The 21,733-nt window shown below is 34.2% G+C and overlaps 4 protein-coding genes across 4 annotated transcripts; 3 read left to right on the top strand and 1 right to left on the bottom strand.

Moving 5' to 3' along the window:
* The first annotated feature begins 222 nt into the window (after nucleotides 1-222).
* On the top strand, nucleotides 223-2,985 carry LOC110704618. The gene is made up of 5 exons (XM_021882428.1): nucleotides 223-668; nucleotides 756-953; nucleotides 1,061-1,135; nucleotides 1,246-1,392; nucleotides 1,491-2,985. The coding sequence occupies exons 1-5, from the start codon at nucleotides 666-668 to the stop codon at nucleotides 1,857-1,859; spliced, it is 792 nt and encodes a 263-aa protein (XP_021738120.1). The 5' UTR covers nucleotides 223-665; the 3' UTR covers nucleotides 1,860-2,985.
* A 226-nt stretch (nucleotides 2,986-3,211) lies between these two features.
* Nucleotides 3,212-6,573, bottom strand: LOC110704617 (flavin-containing monooxygenase FMO GS-OX-like 4). Its single transcript, XM_021882427.1, has 8 exons — nucleotides 6,226-6,573; nucleotides 5,507-5,770; nucleotides 5,344-5,414; nucleotides 4,770-4,922; nucleotides 4,562-4,644; nucleotides 4,304-4,439; nucleotides 4,014-4,187; nucleotides 3,212-3,615 (listed from the first exon to the last, which is right to left on the bottom strand). Exons 1-8 carry the CDS (start codon nucleotides 6,554-6,556, stop codon nucleotides 3,397-3,399), a joined length of 1,431 nt encoding a protein of 476 aa, XP_021738119.1. The 5' UTR covers nucleotides 6,557-6,573; the 3' UTR covers nucleotides 3,212-3,396.
* Nucleotides 6,574-13,295: 6,722 nt separating this feature from the next.
* LOC110704620 lies at nucleotides 13,296-19,058 on the top strand. Its single transcript, XM_021882429.1, has 5 exons — nucleotides 13,296-13,398; nucleotides 15,492-15,665; nucleotides 16,014-16,136; nucleotides 16,398-16,941; nucleotides 17,085-19,058. Exons 2-5 carry the CDS (start codon nucleotides 15,555-15,557, stop codon nucleotides 18,347-18,349), a joined length of 2,043 nt encoding a protein of 680 aa, XP_021738121.1. The 5' UTR covers nucleotides 13,296-13,398; nucleotides 15,492-15,554; the 3' UTR covers nucleotides 18,350-19,058.
* A 370-nt stretch (nucleotides 19,059-19,428) lies between these two features.
* Nucleotides 19,429-20,616, top strand: LOC110704656 (probable WRKY transcription factor 74). The gene is made up of 3 exons (XM_021882475.1): nucleotides 19,429-19,982; nucleotides 20,077-20,202; nucleotides 20,466-20,616. The coding sequence occupies exons 1-3, from the start codon at nucleotides 19,429-19,431 to the stop codon at nucleotides 20,614-20,616; spliced, it is 831 nt and encodes a 276-aa protein (XP_021738167.1).
* Nucleotides 20,617-21,733: the final 1,117 nt, after the last annotated feature.

Genomic DNA, 21,733 nt, shown 5'->3' on the forward strand with positions numbered 1-21,733 from the left:
CGATAAAACAAATAGGTCAACCAATAGACATTTGAATTAGCTAATAAGCATTTTTTTTTAATTTGCCTTATATTGTAGCTGATAAGCAAGTTGTTTCATCTTAATCAACCAACTAATTTCGAAATGTTGAGAGGGTTTTCTCATCAACTTTTCCAAGTATGAGACTCAAATTCAATTTAGTTACTATCTAATAGACTCCGGATTATCAGATATGATTTTAACATAAAACTTACACGTAGAGTGATGCAAAAACATTCGAAATGGGTTAGGATAAATATAAGTCCGTACTAGAAGAAAATAAATACAGTTAAAAAAACAATAAAGAAGATGAGTCATGAAAAATGAAAATGAAAAAGCAAAGAATGGTGGCAATTTGGCAAAAGCAGAGTAGGCAAAATACAAATCCCTTCCAGCATTGCAGTTGGCAGAGCAACCCCGTTAGTGCACTAGTGCAGCTTCTGCCAACATGAGAAAAGAGGAGAGAGAAAATCACAAAATTTGCCCATAATACGACAATTCCTTTTCGTACACTGCTCTCTGCTCACTCACTCACTCTACTAGTACTCTCTCTCCCACAATCAAACACACACAAACACACCATTTCTGATTTCCATTTCTCTTTCTCTCTCCTAATACGGAGTGCTCTGTTTTTCTAATTCTAAATTATGGTGGGTCTTTCTTTAATTACTCTATTTTACTTTGTTCGTTTATGGTTTTAATATTGGATTAAATGCTTATTTGTTGAATTTAATCAGGTGGGTCTTCGTTCAATTCCGACATGGTTGGATGCTCTGCTTCATGAGAAATTCTTTGAGCCATGTTTGCTTCATTCTGATTCTTCTTCTTCTGCTGCTGCTGATAAGAAATCTGAGAAAAACCTTTTCTGCTTTGATTGCTGCACTAGTCTCTGTCCTAAATGCCTCTTTCGCCACCGCAAACATGTCCTTCTTCAGGTTCTTCTTATTCATTCAAAAACACCTTTTTTTTTTCATTCAATTTCCTCTTTTTTAGAATTAAATTGTTGATTTTTAATTTTTAATTTTTTTAAATTGATTTATAGGCAAGACGATACGTTTACAATGATGTTCTTAAACTATCCGATGCTGAAAAACTCATGGATTGCTCTGGTATTCAAGTAAGTCTTTTCAATTTTCCCAGAAATAAAAACTGATTCAATTTTCCCAGAAATTATGAATCTGATTCAATCTGTTTTTTTCTGGGTTTGAATTGTATCATGATAAAAAGGGATACATAACAAACAGTGCAAAAGTGGTATTTTTAAGACAAAGGCCAAAATCTCGATTCAACAGAAGCCCAAGTTCTGGGAATTGCTGCTTCACCTGCAATCGCTCCTTACAAGAACCTTTCCTTTTCTGCTGTCTCTCTTGCAAGGTATTTCAATTTCACTTTCTTTTCTCCTGATTTTTAATTTTGATATTTTTTTTTTTTTGCCAATTATGTTAATTTTTGGTTTATTGAAATTATTGAAGGTGGAGCATATAATATCAACACAAGGGAGCTTAAGAATCAACGTATCAGACCACAAAATGTTGGGATTTCCAGACATTGACGAGTTTCAAGTAGTAACACCTGAATCAGTCCTTGACTCGTCCGGTTCAATTCCAACATCATCCGGTTCAACTTCAAGCAATGACCTTCGAGCCGCTATACTTTGCACAGCAACTACAGAAATTGTCAGGAAAAGGCGCAGTAATCTCACTGGTTTAGCTCGACCCGGTTCGAATCGCCCTAATTCTGTTGATTCAGCGTGTCGCCGATTAGCTGAACCGGCCGAACATAGTCACAATTCTATCAACCGGAGGAAAAAGGGGGTGCCTAACCGGTCTCCTCTCTGCTGAAACTGAAGTTTCTGAACACAAAAACAAAACAAAAGGAAAATTAATTGTCAAGAGGGAAATTATTGGTTAGTTTTTCAGTAAAGGGTTTTACTATTTTTAGGTAGAGGGGAGTAAATTTTTGTTACTTTCCCAATTTTGTAGATGAGGTTAAAAAGAAATATTTACTGATTTGGGGATTTAAAATGAATAGGGCAGCTAATTTGAATAGGTATAGTAATTTTCCACAAGATACTTGGATAGAAAATTAACTCAATCTTTGATTTTGGAGAGTTTTACCTTTGTTTTATCATATGGTATGGTATGTTATGGTACTATGGTAGATTGTTATTAGTGGTTGAACTATAATCTTTACTTATATTACTACTTTTGATTATTCTTGTTACTGCATTAATGTTTCTTTTTACCATATTAAATGTTGGTTTCTTTGATTTTAGAATGGTTTCTTTTTTTTTTTTTTTTTTTTTTTATTTTTTATGTCTTGATGAGTATGGGGATCAACAATTTTACTATGATTTCTTTATTTAGCTTATGAATCTTGGATTCTAGGGAGCATGCTATTTCAACCATTTTGATTTTAAGTGAAGTAATGAACATACACTTGGATTATTTTGTACCTCATTTTGGAACTATCACTTTTCTCGATATATCAACTATTATTCTCAAGACGTGATCAATACATTTTACACGGAGTAATTTATAACATTAGTCGTTTTAGCTTTTACCACTGCACAAAGTGATAAAATACTATAATGTGATATTTAACGTGAGTACTGGTGTTGTAATGACTTTTAAGAGTTTTCTTGTTACACATCACTAGGTTACATAAGACGGTTGAGTGATATTGCACTCGTATTGAATCATTCAATTATAAACTCTTGACTCTCTGATGCATGCTAATGCAACATTTTATTGGGAAAAAAAATTGCAACTTTAAAAAATAAATAACGATAGCTTTATAATTTGTGATAAGTGAAGGGTCTACACCCTTACTTCCCAAATGGACCCAGTGTCCCAGCCCAAGACCCAACAAAACAGAAAAGTAAAAAAAAAAAAAGAAAAAATGATTGATACTAGTCGTACTAAATAGCTGGGTGTGGCCAGTAATCAGTACTTGAGTAGGGACTGGACAGAAAAAAAAAGGCCCAAGACCCCAAATTGTGGGCCTAGTTGGATCACAGCATCTATAAGTGGGGCCTTTATAAGCCTCTTACCAAAAAGCAGATTTATACGTGAACTGGTTTTGAATTAATAATGTTTTCAGAATTTGGTTTGTTTTACTGCCTTCATTTTCTCCATTACAAATAACATTAAAGCACAATGCACATAGCCACATATGCTAACAAACTCGGCTATTGCAGAAAAATGCAAAAGACAACAAATTTTATTATCTATGCAAGTATGGAAAAATTATATTCATGCTGGTACCGTGGTACGTACTAAGTATATGTTTTGATGCCAATGCTGATTATTTTTTCTTTTAGGAAGACATGTATGACATAAACCATCTTGAGGCAATAATTCTGTACCAAAGTTTGAATCAAAGTGCCGAAGAGGCAATCACAGTACTGCTTTCGACAGGAAAGTATTGCTTAAAATCTTCATAGGCTTGTGATTTCCAGTCTTCATCGTCCCATTCATCACGGTACGTCTCTGGTTTAGCTCTCCTGCGGAGGCTAGCTGCACGATACATTCCCTTTCTCCATTCCTCGATAAGAGGGCTAGCAGTCTCCGTAGCAAGCCAATCATCATAATCAAACTGCCAGGATTTTAGTCAGTCAGATATGCAGTATCTTCTAGGGATGAGGTATTTAGAAATTCCAAATCAAAATCAAGTAAATGTCCAGGTTGGCTGTTGACTAGTATCTGAATGGATCATGAAGATGAATGAAGGAGGAAAGGGCGACGACAACCAAGGAAAGAGGAGTTTGAAACATACAAGCACAGGGGACAATATCTATTGAGCTTAAAGACATGCAAAAGAGACTTCTGCAAGCCTCGATTTCCATTAGCTGACTTCAAATTAAATACTATGTAAACAAAAGAGAAATTCACAAGATGATCAATAGTTTGCAAACACAGTAGCATAGCACTATATTTTTAGAGCGTCTGCGACTATGAGCAAGCATTCATAAGTTATGGAAATGCAAAATTTACCTGATGATCACCAATGTTATGAGTATAATGCTTTGGAACTCCTGCAGCATCCAATTTTGAGTAGTAAGATTCTATATCTTCCATCATCTTCTCTTCTGACGGGAGGGATATCCGACCTGATAAAGCACCTGCTATCCACCTACTTTGAAGTTCACAGAGAATAAAAGGGACAACCTGTCGCCAATATTCAGAAATTCTTACTTAATTGGTCCAACCATCTGGCGATGAGACCATGATCTCCCAAGAGACACAAGTCCACAACAAAAAACAATACCAGGAGAAATTCTTACCTTCCATGGGAGGCCAACAAAAGAGATCCCTGGGGCTAATGCAGGTGGAAATACATGCTTGTACAGTGGCCCCACGCGATTATCATCGACATTTACGGCACCAATGTTATGAAGAAAAGGGAAATGATACTTGTAGCTGAAAGAATGTTGCAGATAAATTACTATATAGTGATATTCTGCTTGTTGCTTAATTTTATTTTATTTTTTTGTACAAAAAAACATACAAGTAATAAGAGAATCTAGAGAGTTTCAAAATACCCCGTGCAGTGGAGAATGACTTGTGCAAGCACCACACTTCCATCTTGAAATGTGACTCTACCATCTTCATGGGCTCTTTCTATCTGCATAATTGTTTCTGTTAGAATGGCAAGCTATCAGCTAATCCCCTTCAGAAGGGACAAACAATGCCATCGACATACTTTCCAATGATGGCCATCTATATCTTACCCTAGGTAAGTGCTTTTACCATTGGATGGAGCCACAAGTTATCATAACCAGGCTGCTTTCCGAAACTTCCTTCTGGTTTTGATCTAGATACTACATGGACTTCTTTGGCAAATTTAGCAAGGTCCCTGCATATATCGACAGCACTTGCAGAACTCCCTATCAGGACTATAACCTGGTAAAAGCAGAAATACATTGCCAAAATCAGAACTATTAGCAAAGCAAGTTACTCCAACAAAGGGGGAAAAGGAGGGGCCCAATATGCTTTTCTTTCTTCCTACTGATACAAAAGCTCACTACGCTTTGATCACAATAGCAAGGAACACTGGCTTTCCCAATCAGGATTCAGGAAGCCAAGTTCTGACAGCATGTAAATCAGCTCAACAACCTCTCTATGGTCTGTGGAAGAACGTACATCAGGACATCAGGTGAGCTTAAATTACAAGTATAAAGCATGACAGAGTTCATTGCAAAGAATGCTGCAAGGCATTTTATTGAATAACAAAAAAGACTTCATATGCATAAACGCTATCACCCCATAGATTTGAAGGTACAAAGAGAACACAACCAAAGAAAATAGAAAACAAGGCACATACTTGGTCCCGATAGGGCTCAGGAAGACGATAATTGTGGCTATGTATTTGCTTCCCTGGCCAATGCTCAATGCCTGCAAATTATAACATATGAAAATATACAATGAGAAAACTATCAAGATCTTTAATATAAAAAGGGAGCCAACAATAGCAGTTAATAAAGTACCTGGAATTTCAGCAACCCGTGGTTCAGTATAATGTCCATTACAAACAACCACAGCATCATAAGTTTCATCAAATTCACTACCATCATTTCCAACTTGCATCCTAGATTTCACCTTCCAAATACCTTCGGTCTCCAAACCAACATGACACACCTCTGTCTGATAACGAACCAACTCGTGTAACCTAAACTCATTAGCAAAGTCCTCTAAATATCTCAACACCTCCTGATGACCTGGAAACCTCCGTGAATCTCTGTCCGCCTTTCCTGCAAGAAGACCAGCATAAACCATCAACAATATGTCTAGATAGACAATTCCCCAAGTCTAGTAATTATTGATACACTCTCCGTATATCTTAAAGCCTATTTTTCCATCATATAATACACTCCTATTAAGATGTATATTTTGCGCAAAGTTCATTCAATCACCAATTCACTTTAAAAGTATTGTATGGACATTGGTATTCATCAATCTCATAAATTTTCCTAGGGTTCATATATCAAAGATTTCACTTTACAAGATGTACTGAGTGCGAGCATTTTGCAGCTGAGTGCGTCATTAAACTGGATAAAACAATGCCCCAATTCGAAAAACTTAACCTAATCAGTAATTACCAATTCAATCAAACAAAACATAGCATTTGAATAAACACTGTTGAAATAATCAAATTCTAGCATTTGAATCATTATTCATTAAATTAGAGAGAAAGAGAGTTACATACCAGAAGCAACAAAGGGAAAATCACGAAAACCCATAACTTCTCTGGGAAGATTGGTGCGGAGAGAACTGTAGAGGCTAGAATGAACGATTTTCCGAGTAGGGTCGAGACCAAGTGGGTCAGACTCAACCTCCGGCGAGTAGACCCAGGTTCCACCCAGTTGGGGCCCACGCTCGAACACGACCACCTTATGACCTTCTCTTCGAAGCTCCCGCGCCGCCACTAAGCCGGCTGCGCCGCCGCCAACTACGGCGACTTTCTTGGGCGTCAGCTGGATTGGCGTCATTGGGATCGTAGAGCCTTGATGAAATGATACTGTGTTTAATTTTAGCATCGTAATCAAGAGGAGTACAAGGATAAAATACCTTTAATTTGTGGTTGTCATTTGTCATTTGTCAATTGTCATATTATTAAATTTCTCTCAAAATAAATTAGTCCAACACGAAATTTGTTTGTACGCTAAAATATTTTGGATAGAATACTATTTTGTTCTGGAGTACCAAAAGTAATAGCATTAGATTTTTGTTTACTAATCTTATAAATTACTGATTTATTAAAATTAAAACTAACATAAAGTCATAAATCAATGACAACTCTTATTTTAGAATTTGTTGTTAAGTAACTTATCATCCTTAATTTTCTATTCATCATAGTTTTTTTTGGTGTTTAGAGAGCCACAAGGGTGGGGTGATAATCGAACCTAGAATCAACTGAAATTGGGAAAAAAACTCTAACCACTTGAGTTATCCCCCACTCGCTTCTATTCGTAGTAGTATTTGCTTCTTTTGTTTATTTTGACGTATATTTTTAACCACATTTTTCGAGTTACAAATTATGAGTAACAAAAATTAAAATAAATATTAAGTAAACTAATAGATGTAACCCTAAGAATAAATTACACCGATTTTAAAAAATGTATTTATGCTTGTATATAGTTTTGAAAGGATTGCATATTACGGAGCGAGTAATAAAATATAAGTATTAAACATAAATTACATATTGAATAGGTAACACCTATTAATTCCATTTCAGTTTATGTATATACTCAGTATATATGATTGGAGTAATACTTCCATAGTTTATGTAAATGAAATAATGGCACTAGCAATCTAGCATAATTTGATGATAGCCGTGATAGGTGCTACATAAGCATGATTAGGGACCAAAAGTCCAAGTAATTATGTATCTACGATCTATGGAGTATTATATAAAATCCCCAATTCCCTAAGATTAACTGGTGTCCACATTCTTACACTATTCTCAAAAGTCCTGAATAATGGAATGAACTAAAATACTCTGCTTAGCTTAAAATGGAGTAGTATATTTGATTAATTGGCAGTAATCTATTTTGGAGTTTGAACTTTATTTAGACAACCCCATGTACTACGAGATTACAAGTAGCTTCTTGATTAACCCAAAACCTAGGGAGTAGGGACTATTTATCCGGAAAACAAGCTCCTTCAGAAATGTGATACTAGTACAGTATATTGTTGATTATTTGAAGGTTAATATATACTTCTGCTTCTATATACCTTTTCCATTCACTTTTACTTGCAAGGATTTGTAACAGTTTAATTAAATTGTGAGAGACTGAGAGTTAGTCAACTCGTGCAATTATAAGTATAAAGTAGAATCATATGGTAAATGTTTATATACCAAGTAAGCAAGCTAGCTCTAAATGGCTATGTAACACTTCATTCTTCCTTTTTTTTTAACTTACTACTACATTATGACACACATAAGCTAAGCGCATTATTGTTGAGCACTTTAGCCTATAAGCAAAAGTGTCGTTCTACATTGTTAAGCCAATGAACAAACCCACATGATGATTCTATGCTAGTTATCCTTAAAATGACTATACGGTCATAAAATTTTATGAGTGGTGGATTTGTGACCACACGTTAAACGGATATAAAAATAAAGGGAAGTATTGAAATGTGTATTCCCTATTTGAAGAAGTACTTGGGTGTGGACCAATTAGGATGAAGAAGTAATTAGTTTAATTAGCATGATCTAACAACAATAATCCACTCATTTCCTTAATAGTTGGGATAATAGCTCTGATCTCCTTTGTAACTTTTGTTCCCTGTCCATATTTTTGGTCATTATTTAATTTGTCTATTCACTCGTACTAATCATGCATCATGCATGCTCTTGCTTAGATGATCGTAATTTTAGGTTTGGATTAATTAGAGTGTTGCATGAAATGATGATAGAAAAAAGTATCCAATTTATTAGAAGATCATAATCTAGCATAAATTCTAGCAAGTGGCAACCATTTGGGTTGGTCCACGTAAAAATAAATAATTACAATCGGTGTTTGATTGCATAGGTGAGAGATCTTGTTTCGATAAGGAATTTTCTTTTTCAGACAATTGGTTCATATCTTGTCATACGGAATATCACGAATATGTATCATTTTAGCCTCCCTTAGCTGTTTACTTATATACATGGAGTAAGGTTTGAATTAGGGTATAAAAATCATGCATATAGTATGTGATTGGTAATACTGTAATACTAATAAATTAACAATATGCTAGTTTTTATGTTGACTCTTTGGGGAGGGAGGGGGAGATGTGAGACGTGAGATTGGTGAATGTGTACAGCATGTAGGGGTACAAGCTGGCTAACGTCCAACATGTGGTTTTCTAAAGATCAATCAAGTTGCCTTATTGAGTAATACTCCGTATATCATTTAGAGAACAAGTAGCAAGCTACGGAGTATTATAACTAGTTACACAAGGACTTTGGATGATCTCTTCGCTTAGTTACCTTATTTCATTAGTTATTCGGTTATTTCCATTTGTTAGCATACTTATAATTTCTCCAAGGTTTTTTGCATGTACACAATTTTCACTATCTCCTCTTGTCATAAAATAAAGTAAAAATTTTAAATTTTGCTATCTAGAACTATAGCTAGAAATCCTTGAACGGTCTAGCCTTTTTTTTTTTTTAAACCAAGGGCTAGCCTATTAATAATAATAACTTAATGGATTTTAATTCTATTCCTTCTTAATTGTTGAAATACTTTCTCAATTCTTTTTAATTTATAACTATTTGAATTTCACTTGCGTTTACTAATGCATAATTTCAAATATTGCTATTAAAGAGAACGAATAAAGTATTTACTTATCGTGTGATAATTAGGTATTGAGCAACATTAAGATATATAGGATCGGATATTCGAGTATGTAGTAAATTTTTTTGGAAATTGAGAAAAATGAATCATCAAAATCGATAACTAACCCCCTTGAATTTGATCATTTTACTAATCAACCTATACATTACCCACTAAGGCCCTGTTCTCATACGTTTATTTTCAGTTCAGTTCAAGTCAGTTCAGTTCAGTTCAGTTTAGCTCAGTTCAGTTCAGTTCAATTCTGCTCCTAATTTCCTTCTCTTATAAAATATTAAGTTCAGTTCAGCTGAGTTCAATATATGAGAACATGCCCTAAATGCTATAGATGAAGTAAGTCAAAGAAAATGAAACCCTACCTACTAATTGAGCTACATCATAATACAAATTCAGCTTAATTTATCGATTAAGTTCCAATGTTTGAATCATCAATCTCATACTCATACTCGTTTATTTTTCCCATTCACACTCCCAAATAGTCTTTATCCTGCTAAATCTAATAATTTGACGAATCTTAATGAAATTTTATGTTGGTAATGCCCTTCGTATTTATTTACCCGAAAAAAAACTTAATTATGACCTAACTTGTACCCTTTTCAGATGAAACAAAAACTATTAGGATGGATTACTTTTCATGATGCTAATACTCTTCACCTTAAAGTCCTTAATTGAAAAAACTTTAGTGGGGTCAATTCTCGCAAATCTTTCAACTTTACTCCTCTAACGATACTAAATAAAAAAGGATTTATTTTAGTTAGTTATGCATTAATCATGAAAGTTAAGGGCTAGACGCGCAAGACTACCATATCAAGTGAGCATAACTAAAGTAAGGACTAAGGAGTATTCAATAGATATATAAGTCACAATCAGTGGCGGATCCGGGAATTTCGAACTTATGAGTCACCATCAATAATTAATCACTTGTTTCAATCCAAAAATTATATTAAAAAAAAGTTATATTTTACCAAAATAATTTCAATCCAAAAATAAGACAAAAAAAATACATACTAGTACTATAAAACTATTAAATTAAACTAACTTTATGATTTTTTACTTAATTAGTTTTGTGGGAAAATATTAAATTAGTTGCACAAATATAGTATAAATAAAAACAAGAATTAAAAAAAAAAAAAAAAGTGGAATGAATTAAAAGACTAGTTATTTAACATAACAGGTCTCTTTTATGAAATATGAAAGTAACACAAAAAATTATTCATTATCAGACAATAGCAGCAACAAAGAGATCGCCTATTAATAGACGGTCTCTTTGATATTTATAAAACAGACAATGGTCTAAACTCAACTAGAAGCAACAAAGAGACCGCCTATCTGTAATAAGCGGTCTCTTTGATTATTATTATTTTTTTTGTGCTGGTGAGTCACGTGACTCACTGTGCACCTTAATAGATCCGCCCCTGGTCACAACTATTGACGTTCTGTGAACTATATATATGCAAATAACGGGATCACAGTTTTGTTTATGAGTAGTTTTTACCAGAGTGACACATTTATGGGCAATGATATATATAACCCTAATATTAAATATACTTTCTAAAAATGAATTAAGTTGAAGATTTATGATAAAATTATGCATAAATCGGAGTAATTAATATTACTCCATATTCTTAATACTTAATCCCAAATAGCTCTATATAGCCCAAAATACAAGTAACTCATACAAGTAACCCTAGAAGATAATTAACACCCTACAAGTAACCCCTGCCGCACCCATGTGACTTGCTGCACTGAAAAATCTCTGATTAATTATTATGACACGATGGAGTACTTTAATTGATTAAAATATTAAAGTTGATAGATAAGACTCAGAAGAGGTATGATTAATAATCGTCACGGTAATATAATATGGAGAATTTGTCATTTGTAATTAATACACTCATAATTTTTTTTTTTTTGAAGTGCACTCATAAAAAAAATTGAGTATATAATTTTTTATTTTATTTATTTATGTATTTATTTTTATTTATTTTTTTATTTATTTATTTTTGTTTAGAGAAAAAAAAACACATGAACTTGATGTTGTGGGTACAGGGGCCAATGCCTCTTGATTTCTTGAACATGATATTGATGTTTTAGGTACGTTGCAATTTCGATATCACATATGGACATACCATATGGTCGATCAGCTTCATACCTTTAAAATAGCCCATCTATATTGATATTTATATACCATGGAAATTGGAAAGGGATAGAAGATGGCCGGCCTGGTGGAAGCTGTCACCATCTTAGTTGTAACAAGTATCACTCCATCATAACCTTATACAGTTATAAGGAATACCAAATACGTAAGTATTAAAGTATAACTTCTTGTGTTTAAATAATGTAGATTAATTCATTCAATTTTAATATACTAATCCAGCAACCTTTTACATAGTAACATTACACGGAGTATATCGTAATGTTATTTATTCATATGTATCTTACGAGTGAAAAATTACACGTGACCATTCTACTATAGTTACGCGTTTTATCAAAAAGATCAAAAAGATATTTGTTAACTTTACACACAAAATAATGACGGAGTATTTAAAATGCCCTTGAAGTGGGTCATAAAAGAATTTTCACATTGTAATAGAGAGGAATTACAGCAATTATAAGAGTGTTATAAGAGAGGAAATTGCGGAATTCAGTTTAGTAAAATTCTATCTTCTATGATTCAAAGTTAGATTATCCTGATTGGCAAATTTTGGAGGTAAATCTAGCTTAATAATTCTGGTTATTAAACTTTTTCTCATAAAAGTGGAGTATAAAAACACGTCAAGGAAACAAAACTCATAAACAAATACAAATCGGGTAATTATACAAGCATTCCTAATTTCCTTATATTATTGTCTCATTTAATTTTTCACAGTCTTCAAGACATATTTTAAAATGTACTCAGTATATATCTTCACTTTCAAGTGCTTAGAGCTTGGTTTCAAAAAAATAAAAAAGTGATTAGAGCTTTTTTTTTTTTTTTTTTTTTTATTTCGAGAGATTCTTGAATCGATTCTCAGCCCCACTATTGTGGCTCTATACACCAAAAATAAAGTGTAAATAAAAGTAAAATCTTATTTATAAAATATACTCATACAATGAAATGAATCAAATAACCTACCACACAATTATACTCCCTCCGTTTTTAAATACTTGCTCCACTTTTCTTTTCCGGCCGTTTTTAAATAATTGCTCCATTTTCATTTTTGAAAAGCTTTTACAATATTTAATTAATTTCTAACACTTAATGGACCCAACATAATATTCTCTCTCCTCCTATTCTTCCACAACTTGTGTTTTTTTTTTATAATTTTTCATTCTCTCAACTACCCTACTATCTCCATATTTTATTACTTTCTACAATTTCTCTCCGCACATAAAGAAATGGAATAAGTATTTAAAAATGGAGGGAGTATTATCTTAAATAGAAATAAATACAGTACTAATAAAAAAAAAGTAATGCTAAATATATAGTTCTTAAGCCTACGTAAAAAGGTCCATAATAGCGTGGTTTATAGCATTGAAAGTGTCCCAACAAATTCTGACTGGCCTTGTTTTTGCAACAGAAATCTGAAAGTGCAGATGAAAAAAAAAAAGGAGGCTAGTACTCCTACTCTCCTAGTAGTGTGTTTGAGAAAATAGGAGTTAAGGAGGAGGAGAGAGAAAGGGGAATCCCAACGACTGATGAATGAGTGAATGAGACATTTACTTATTTTTCCATTTCTTTCTCTCTCCTCTCCCACACTTAAAGAAACTTACCCAATTTTTATGTTTAATTTTCTCTCTCCTCAACCTCAACTACATTAAACTTAGATTATTTCCATCTCCTTCAATTTTCCATTCCCAACACAAACAGAATTCTTTCTTTCTTTCTTCTTTTCACTGGAAGATTATACCACTCTTTTTTATTTATTTGATAATAATATTAATAATAATAATAATATTGCTACGTTTTTGGAAGCATTCAACATCAACAACAATGTTTGGTTACTTGTGACCTCTGCATACTTTTCTTCTTCCTTTCGTACTTCTTTTCTCAGATCCTGGTACTCTTTCTCTCTCTTAAATGTCTTCTGCCTTACCATCCATGTATTTTTTTTATTCTTTCCCTCTTATTATTATACACTTCTCGTATTATTATACAATATGAAACTTTTTTTTTTTTTAATTTAGGAAGTCGGATTTTACTATATAGTTTTATACGAGTAGTTGTATTATTCTCATGTTTTTTTTGGGATGGTTACATTGTTGTTGGGTTTCTCGATTTGATTTTGTTTACGTTCCTTCATTTTCTAACTGTTCCATATATTGATATATGATTATGATAGTCATATATCAACTACTGTAGTATTTATACACAGTCTTTTTTTTTATATAATTAGCTGCTTTACCTACAATTACTCAATTATTTGTTTGTTTTTGGGGTTTTTTCACGATTCTGTATGTATGTTGGGTTTTAATTTTGATAATTTTCTGGGTTTATCTTCTTTGGAATAATTAATTATAGGACCCACGAATTTATTATGTTATAATCATGTACGGACTTATTGGAATTGAATAGTAATTCTTCAAAGTGTGGAACATGATAGAGTTCGTGGATCGTTGTAATTCTGTTGCTTCAATTGCTTTCATCAGGTTAATTATGGTTGAAATTTTGATCTTTGAGATTAAAATGTGATAATGTCATATGCAGTAAACAGTAAATTATACAAAGGGACTGAATTTTTACTGAATTGTTAACTTACTGGATATTTCCATTGAAATGGTTATGGAGTAGTTCAAGATTGAGGTGTTTCAGACTTTCAGTATTATACTTCCTTTGTTTTCTTATACTTGCAACGCACTTTTCGCGCAAATTATTTGAGAAAGTAATTAGAAGAGATAAATGGACGGATTTAGGTATAAAATTCAAACTGTAACTTAACACTTTCTTCTTATCGGTGGTAAAAAATTTCAATCAATTTGTCCGTTTGCCTAGTCTAATGGAGTATCTTTCTAAAAATGCATGTCAAAATGGTGTGTTGCAATAAATAAAAAACTGAGGAAGTATAACTTTTGCATTTTACTTGTTTTGTTCCTTGATGGTTTTGGGATAGGACCTCATTGTGGTCGAGGTATTGCTTGGATGTTGGATCAACAAATGTGGAACCAGGATCAGTTGTGTATGGGTTTATGAATAAGTGGACATACATGCCAATGTGCCATCTTTAATCAACAGAGTTGTGCGCTTTTTATATAATATGAACTGTTTATAAGAATCATATCATGTTTGAGTGTTGAAGTATGATAGCCTACTGTTTTTGTGGCCACAATATGGCTTGATCACATTCCGTCACTTGGACTCTGTTTGTTTTGATGGAAAACATTTTTTGTGGGAAGTCATAATCATTTTCTAAATTAGATAATTTTCCATGGAAAGCATGATTGTGAAAATGATTTTCCCTTGCTTCTTTGACTATTGAAAACTCATGGATAAAATGAATGGAAGTAAAAGGGTGGGGAAGGATAGAGGAGTAAAAAGGAAAACGTGGTATACCTTCTTTAAGGAAGGAAAATGGTTTTCCTTCTCTAAAGGAAAATGGAGAGTTGAGGGAAAATCATTCCAAGAAAATGTTTTCTACCAAAACAAATAGAGCCTTGGTCTAGCTTGCTCTGAACCACTATTTTTTGTTACTTGACTACCTATGAGGGGGAATCCATGTAACAAACATTGCCTTTAGCCCTTTAGAAACTGATCCATATTGAGTAAGCCCTTGAATTCCTGTAACAAACACTGCCGTTAGCCCTGTAGAAACTGATTGGTATTATATAAGTCCTTTTAGTTTTGATAGCGTGTTAAGATTGTGCCATTTACTTGATGTACAGCAAATGTATCGATGTTATTGGCTGTTACACGCTCTTCAACTCCTTATTTTCGGAAAATATCAGCTGGAAAGCTTTGGCCATTGCAATTAATACATGAACCTTTGACCCTGATCTCATCTGATCCTATCTATATCATTATTGGCAGTAGATCACTGGACACTAAATGCATGTCTTGCCTCTATTTTGTAGTTTATATACCCAATTGGTAGTGCAGCCTTTTTAGATTTCACTCAACATGCCGATTTCTTCTTCTGAAAGGGTGAAAGATGTGCAGGAATGGGGGATTGTGAAATCAAGTCCAGTAGTGGTCTCTTCCTCTAATGTCTGCGAGGGTAAAATGCTTGACCAAGGTGTCCTTGATCTATATTCTGTTCACAACTCTAGAGATTCATTAAAAGAGACATTGAAGCAGACAATGCTTGATCAAGAGTTTGCTTTTAGGAGGCAGGTATTAATTTTCATTCAATTCACACAAAAATGGTTGATTATGATGCTTTCCTTAGTTATATATACTCAACTTCTGACAGCCAGCGATTTTTTTTATAAATTCATATGTCCATAACTATATCAAGCAAAAATTTCATTTGATTTTCAATATTTTTTTTGGCAATTCTAGGTTATTTGTCGCAGACTCTGGATGTCCTTTATATCCTGTGCTTTTGTCTTTGATTTTCAATTATTTTGGCAATTCAAGGTTATTTGTCGCAGAATTTGGATGTCCTTTAGATCCTGAAATTTTGTGCAAATATGAGAATTCACTCAACTTTTAAATTATTTTACATGATTTTGTCTTCAGGTCACTGAACTTCATGAACTTTACAGAGTACAAATAGCTAGGATGGAAGAATTGAAACAGAAGGGTGTATATAATTACAGTATGCACAAAGGAGGTTTTAACAATAATTTGAGTTGTTCAATGGTGAGTTTGAAGCTATTTTATACGAAGTATACAATATCCCTTCACGTAAATGGCAGTGCCACTTTTATCTTTTCTGCTTTTGCTACTTTGTTTCTGTTGTGGAGGTAGTGTGGATTGGGATGGGAGGTTCCTTATGGGTTATTGTAATGTGATGTCATCTTGCTGCAGTAATTTTGTGAATACTTGAACTTGTAACAATTTCATACTGGAATTTCCCTTGTTTCTTGCAAGTATATGACAATGAAACTAATGTTTTTTCAGGCTGAATACATGCAATTTTCAAACTTCAATATGTATTATGAGTTACAGCAAAAGCCTCCTGTGACTAAGCAGAAACATCTTGATCTCCAGCTTTCAGCCGATGAATTTATTGGCCAATGTGTTGATGATTCCTCTGGAATAGGGGTAGTGACCAAGAATTCTTCCTGGGATAAAGTAGATTTTGATCCAGGTCATCTAAATCTGTCTTTGAGCATTGGACCTAATGCTAGCAAAAAGAGTGGAGAACTCAGATCTTGGAAGGGAAAAAAGCGCTGTTCATCTTTAATTGACATCATTGATCTCGAAGATGAAAATTTAAGCCTTTCAAATTCTGAAGCATGTATTAGGCTTACTTCTGGCTCTGCTGCTCCAAAATTTCTTTCCAGAGACTACCAAAACTCAGATAGCTTTTTGAACAGTAGCAAGTTGAAGCCAGAAAGCCTTTCACAAAGTGTCATCAAGAATGGCTCTTACAGAACCACACTGCATAGATCTTCTGTAGATGCTGGTTTAAGCTGTCAGACACAATCACTATGTGATTCAGGTATACCTTTGAGTTACAATATACTTGCTCTTAACGCTATTCCTACTTCTTAGTTTATTTTGCATCTGGGAACATTTTATTATCTTTTTGTGTGGAAATGGCTTAATGATCAGAGCTCACTGCTCATGTCATCATGTGTGCAGGAACAAATGGGCACCACCAAAAATCCTTGCTTGCTAATCTTTTGAACGAGAATAAAAGGGCACCTACTTGTAAAATAAATAATAGCTTGGACCTTAATACAGTTCAGCTTGAAGACCAGTCATATTTCTCAAATAATCCTTCAGTGGTGGTCAATTCATCAATAACTAACTCATCATCTGTGTTAGATAAGGTTTATCCCATGTCCAATGTAGCTTCTTTTGGCAGCCCCAATTTTTGGAAAGAAGCAAATGTGAACTCGTTTGTGGAATTGCATGGAAATCATCAACCAATAGATGTAAATAACAAAGGCAGTGATGGAGAAAGGTGCAGTAAGGATGGGAAGTGTAGAGAAGGTAATGAACCCAACATCAGCGTTGTATATCTTGATTCTGAGTCCTCTGAGGAGCTTTGCAGTAACAGATCTGACCCAAAAATATCGAGCGTGGGGTCATCATCAAAGATTTTAAATGCTCTTTCATGTGAGATGGACATGGTTGATGCAGTTGGAGCAGAAACAAACTTAGAGAAGGGTGCAGAATCCCTTGAAAAACTTAATTGCTGCAAGCTATCTAATTCTTCTGATTCAGAAGGCATGATAGATCATCATTCAAGCAGCATAAAGACCATGCAATCTGGTATTCGATGTGATGATGTTAACTTTGCTACGTCTGATGGAGAAAAACTTAACATTGGTCTGTTAGTCACTCAATCTGGAGAGCAAGACCTACGGTCTTCTGGTAGCTCTGAATCGAATGTTCAGTGCATTATTAGGAACGAACCAGAGGTTGATGGAACCATTCAAGCAGCAGCTGAACTACTTTTACAATTGTCTTTGAAAACAGGAACCTTATGTGAAGGTGAATCATTGAAAATGCCTTTGAAGAAGACCCAAAATGAAGAAAATGAACAGCCTCAGTGTTCTTCGGAATCTTACGAGGCAATGGTACTGAAGGCAGAAGAGATCAGCACTGCTGATTATTGTGTAACCTCAACCGCGTTTCTGGTGGATGAATCAGAGAACAAGGATGTCAGGTGTAAGCTAAAAAGGGGAACTCGTATGAAAGATTTTCAGAAAGATATACTCCCTGGCCTATCCACTTTATCAAGGCAAGAGATCCGAGAAGATATTAATCTTTTGGAAGGTGTTATAAGGTCACGAGAATACAAAAAGATGAGGGCAAAGATGGGTGACGATGGAGGAAGTGATTGGTGTAGGACAACAAGGAGCAAGAGGTCAAGAGTCCGAAGAAGGTATTATGCATGAAGTGAGAAACTGTAAGTTATCAGGGCTGATCTCTTTATGTGCAGGTTCTGATTATAGATACAGAGCTTATATTTAGGTCAAGTGGATGTCACAATAATTATCCCTTTTGAAGGCTTTAACTCATTTATATAAAGTGCTGTAGTGAAGTTTATGTGTGGGTTAGCTAAGTTTCATGTAGAGATATGTCAAATAGGATTTAGATGGAATGCTGGGTAAATTTTTACCATTGTTATACTGATTGACATGAAAATTTTAGTTCAGTATGCTGTTGAGAATGATGGTGCATCTTCCCCATTTTCAGTTTGCTGATGGGGGGTCCTTGAATCTCTCAGATAATATCGATAGACCTGCACGGCAGTGTTTCGAAGAACATTCTTGGACAATGGCGTGCATTGTGAAAGTAAACAATGATTGAATATTTCTAATCTTCTTTCAGATCAGTATAGTTAATCTAATATTTGAACTTTTCTTTGTGTTTAGTACTTTTATATGATATTCTATGGCTGAACATGGGTACAGATACTTGAAGCTTCATTTGAAACGCAATTGTGTGCATTTTTTCTAATTAATGGCGACACTTGGACAATACCCATCTTCAACACGAGTGATTTAAGTACATATATTGTTAGCTCTTAACTTTTAAAATTGGATAAAAATGCATTAAAAATCTTCTGTTTTCAATTAGTAAGATATTTTCATATTTAAGTGTGGGCAACAGGCAACAACCTTTGAGATTCTGCCTTACAACAGAGACCTCTGCTGAGTAGGAGCATCGGTTGACTACTTGAGCAAAGATAACGTTACGACGTGATAACTTGTTAATCCCATCTGGCTATATGTCTAATTTACTCATATGAACCTTGATGATTATCATATTAATAATTAAATGAACTATGTTTATGACTTTTACTCTATCAAATATAAACTATTGTAGTAATGATTCCCCATTAAGTTGGATAGTCAAACTGAAATTTTTATCAAAAAAAAAAAAAAAAAAAAAAAAAAGTAACAACCTTTTTGATCAACCAACAAAAACTGTTTGAAGAAATTTCTGCGATTTCTTCAAGTTCTTTCAAACAATGCAAGGTGCTTCAAATGCATGTGATTTGAGCACAGCAATCTGTAGCATTAGTGATTTACAAGTCAATGAGGCGGCTCAAACAGGATTAAGATATGCCCACCAATATATCAGCTCAATTTCTGATCAGAACAACCTGTTAAATAGTAGCATGATAAAACAGTCGAGCCTAATTGCCAATGAAGCGATCAAGGAGTTCAAGAAACTCCTCTATCTCTTAGAGGATTCAACATCAACAAAAACAAAACCTTCTAGGAGGGTTAAGCAGGGTCCTCTGCCTAAAAACATGGGGATAAACCCGAAAGATATGGTTGGTCTTTCGATTGAAAACTCTTACAAGTTGGCATCTTCAACTCGCGTTCCTAATAAAGAATTCAATGTGATCAATATCAATCGGTCATATTCCAATCCCGTGTTGTGCATGGAAGGATCAACCACAAGCAGCAGCAGGCAGATTGTCATGCAGAACTCAATGTCAGGGATTTTGAGTTTCAGTGAGGATGCTACCACTAAATGTGCTTCCTCCAGCAAGACTTGCCATTGCTCAAAAAAAAGGTACAGCATTTTGATTTTCCCCAATTATTTTGCCTGTTTATGTGTTATGAAGGATTTATCAGAAACAACCTCTCTGAAATTCTGAATCCTCCAGGAAGCGAAGGGAAAAGCGAAAAGTAAGAGTTCCAGCCATCAGTGACAAAATAGCTGATATACCACCGGATGAGTACTGCTGGAGAAAGTATGGGCAGAAACCCATCAAAGGCTCTCCTCATCCAAGGTAAAAACTAAAAAGTCTTGCATACTAGTCTACTGTTTTACACGTTTATTTTAGGATGAATGTTGTCTCATTGTTAAAACTAGTAGAGTTATATGATTGGTCTTTTGGGAATATACAAGTACGTTGTTATGTTAGTAATAACGTCATGTATTCATTATTTTCGGACAGAGGGAGCATATGACTTGGGGTAATATATGACGTTTGATCTTTGTGTTCTGTAGGACTTGGGGTAATATATGACGTTTGATCTTTGTGTTCTGTAGGAGTTACTACAAATGCAGCACTTGCAAGGGATGCCCTGCTAGGAAACAGGTAGAAAGATGCTTGCAAGATTCAAGCATGTTGATTGTGACTTATGAAGGGGAGCATGTTCACTCCAAATTCACATTTCCGTATTCCACCATTACATTTTGAATGAGTTTCAGGAACATCCTCATTAATAGATCCCGAATCCACACTTATGAATCAAAACATATGCAAGGTCCAACAGAATGGAAGGAGGAACTCATGTTTTCGCTCCCTAAATTGGCTTTCACACTTTTTTGTTTATCAGGGCAGAATACAATTTTTCAATACTTCTCTTGCAAACACACTTCATCGCTTCAGTGCATATGTGCTGGTGTTGTAAGCAGTCATTGATCCTTTTGTCAAATAATAATTTTTGTGAAATTAGTTCAACCTCTAAAATACCTTTATTACATTGTTTGTCAAAGTAGTATGTTGAGTTTACAGGTAGAGAAATTTGTTTATCAATGTAGTCGGCATGTTTAATGCACACATGCCCTTGGTATTACTATTTTAATCACTAGACTAATACCTCATTGGTAGTTAGCACCCTAAATTGAATGCTCAAATGGAATTTTGAACATTTTAATCTTGGTTAATATTGGCATGAATCCTAATTACAGAATCACAAACTAGCAAGTTGTAAAATTTTTGTAGAATGAATGACTTCAACTACCCTTGGATGACGGACCCATCTTTTGTCTTTACTCTTTAGTAACAAGTATCAACCTTTTTATATAAAACTTATAAGTTGCAGAAGAAAACCTGTAAGATGCGTCCGTCAGATCATTATTATATAGTAATTCAAAATGTGGTTGTAGTATAAAAAGAGATATAAGGATGTAGTATATGCAATCGCCAAGATTATGCCATATAACAGAAAAGAATCACCAATTCTTTTAAAAGAAAATAAATACAAAAACAATCATTTAAGTAGCATTTAAGGGTTATACCATAACCATTCTCTCTTCTTTAATAAATTTACTTGTATTTGCTTAATGTGTGATACTTAAAAAGGTGTACTATTTTCTTTTATGAGTTTGTAGCAACCTTTGGGCCGGCAGTTGTTAAAAGCCAGATGTGGGCCACTAATGAGTAGATGACATTTGAGCCTACCTTGTAAAGTTTTTAATGGGCCAACGTGACATGATCTGTTTAAATCAAGGGCATCACCGACCCATGAAAGTGCTAAAACACTGACAAAACGTTGATTGAGTGAACTACTCTTTAAATCTTTTGAACTTCA

Source organism: Chenopodium quinoa, unplaced genomic scaffold (assembly GCF_001683475.1).
Source record: "Chenopodium quinoa cultivar QQ74 unplaced genomic scaffold, ASM168347v1, whole genome shotgun sequence".
Classification (NCBI taxonomy): Eukaryota; Viridiplantae; Streptophyta; class Magnoliopsida; order Caryophyllales; family Amaranthaceae; genus Chenopodium; species Chenopodium quinoa.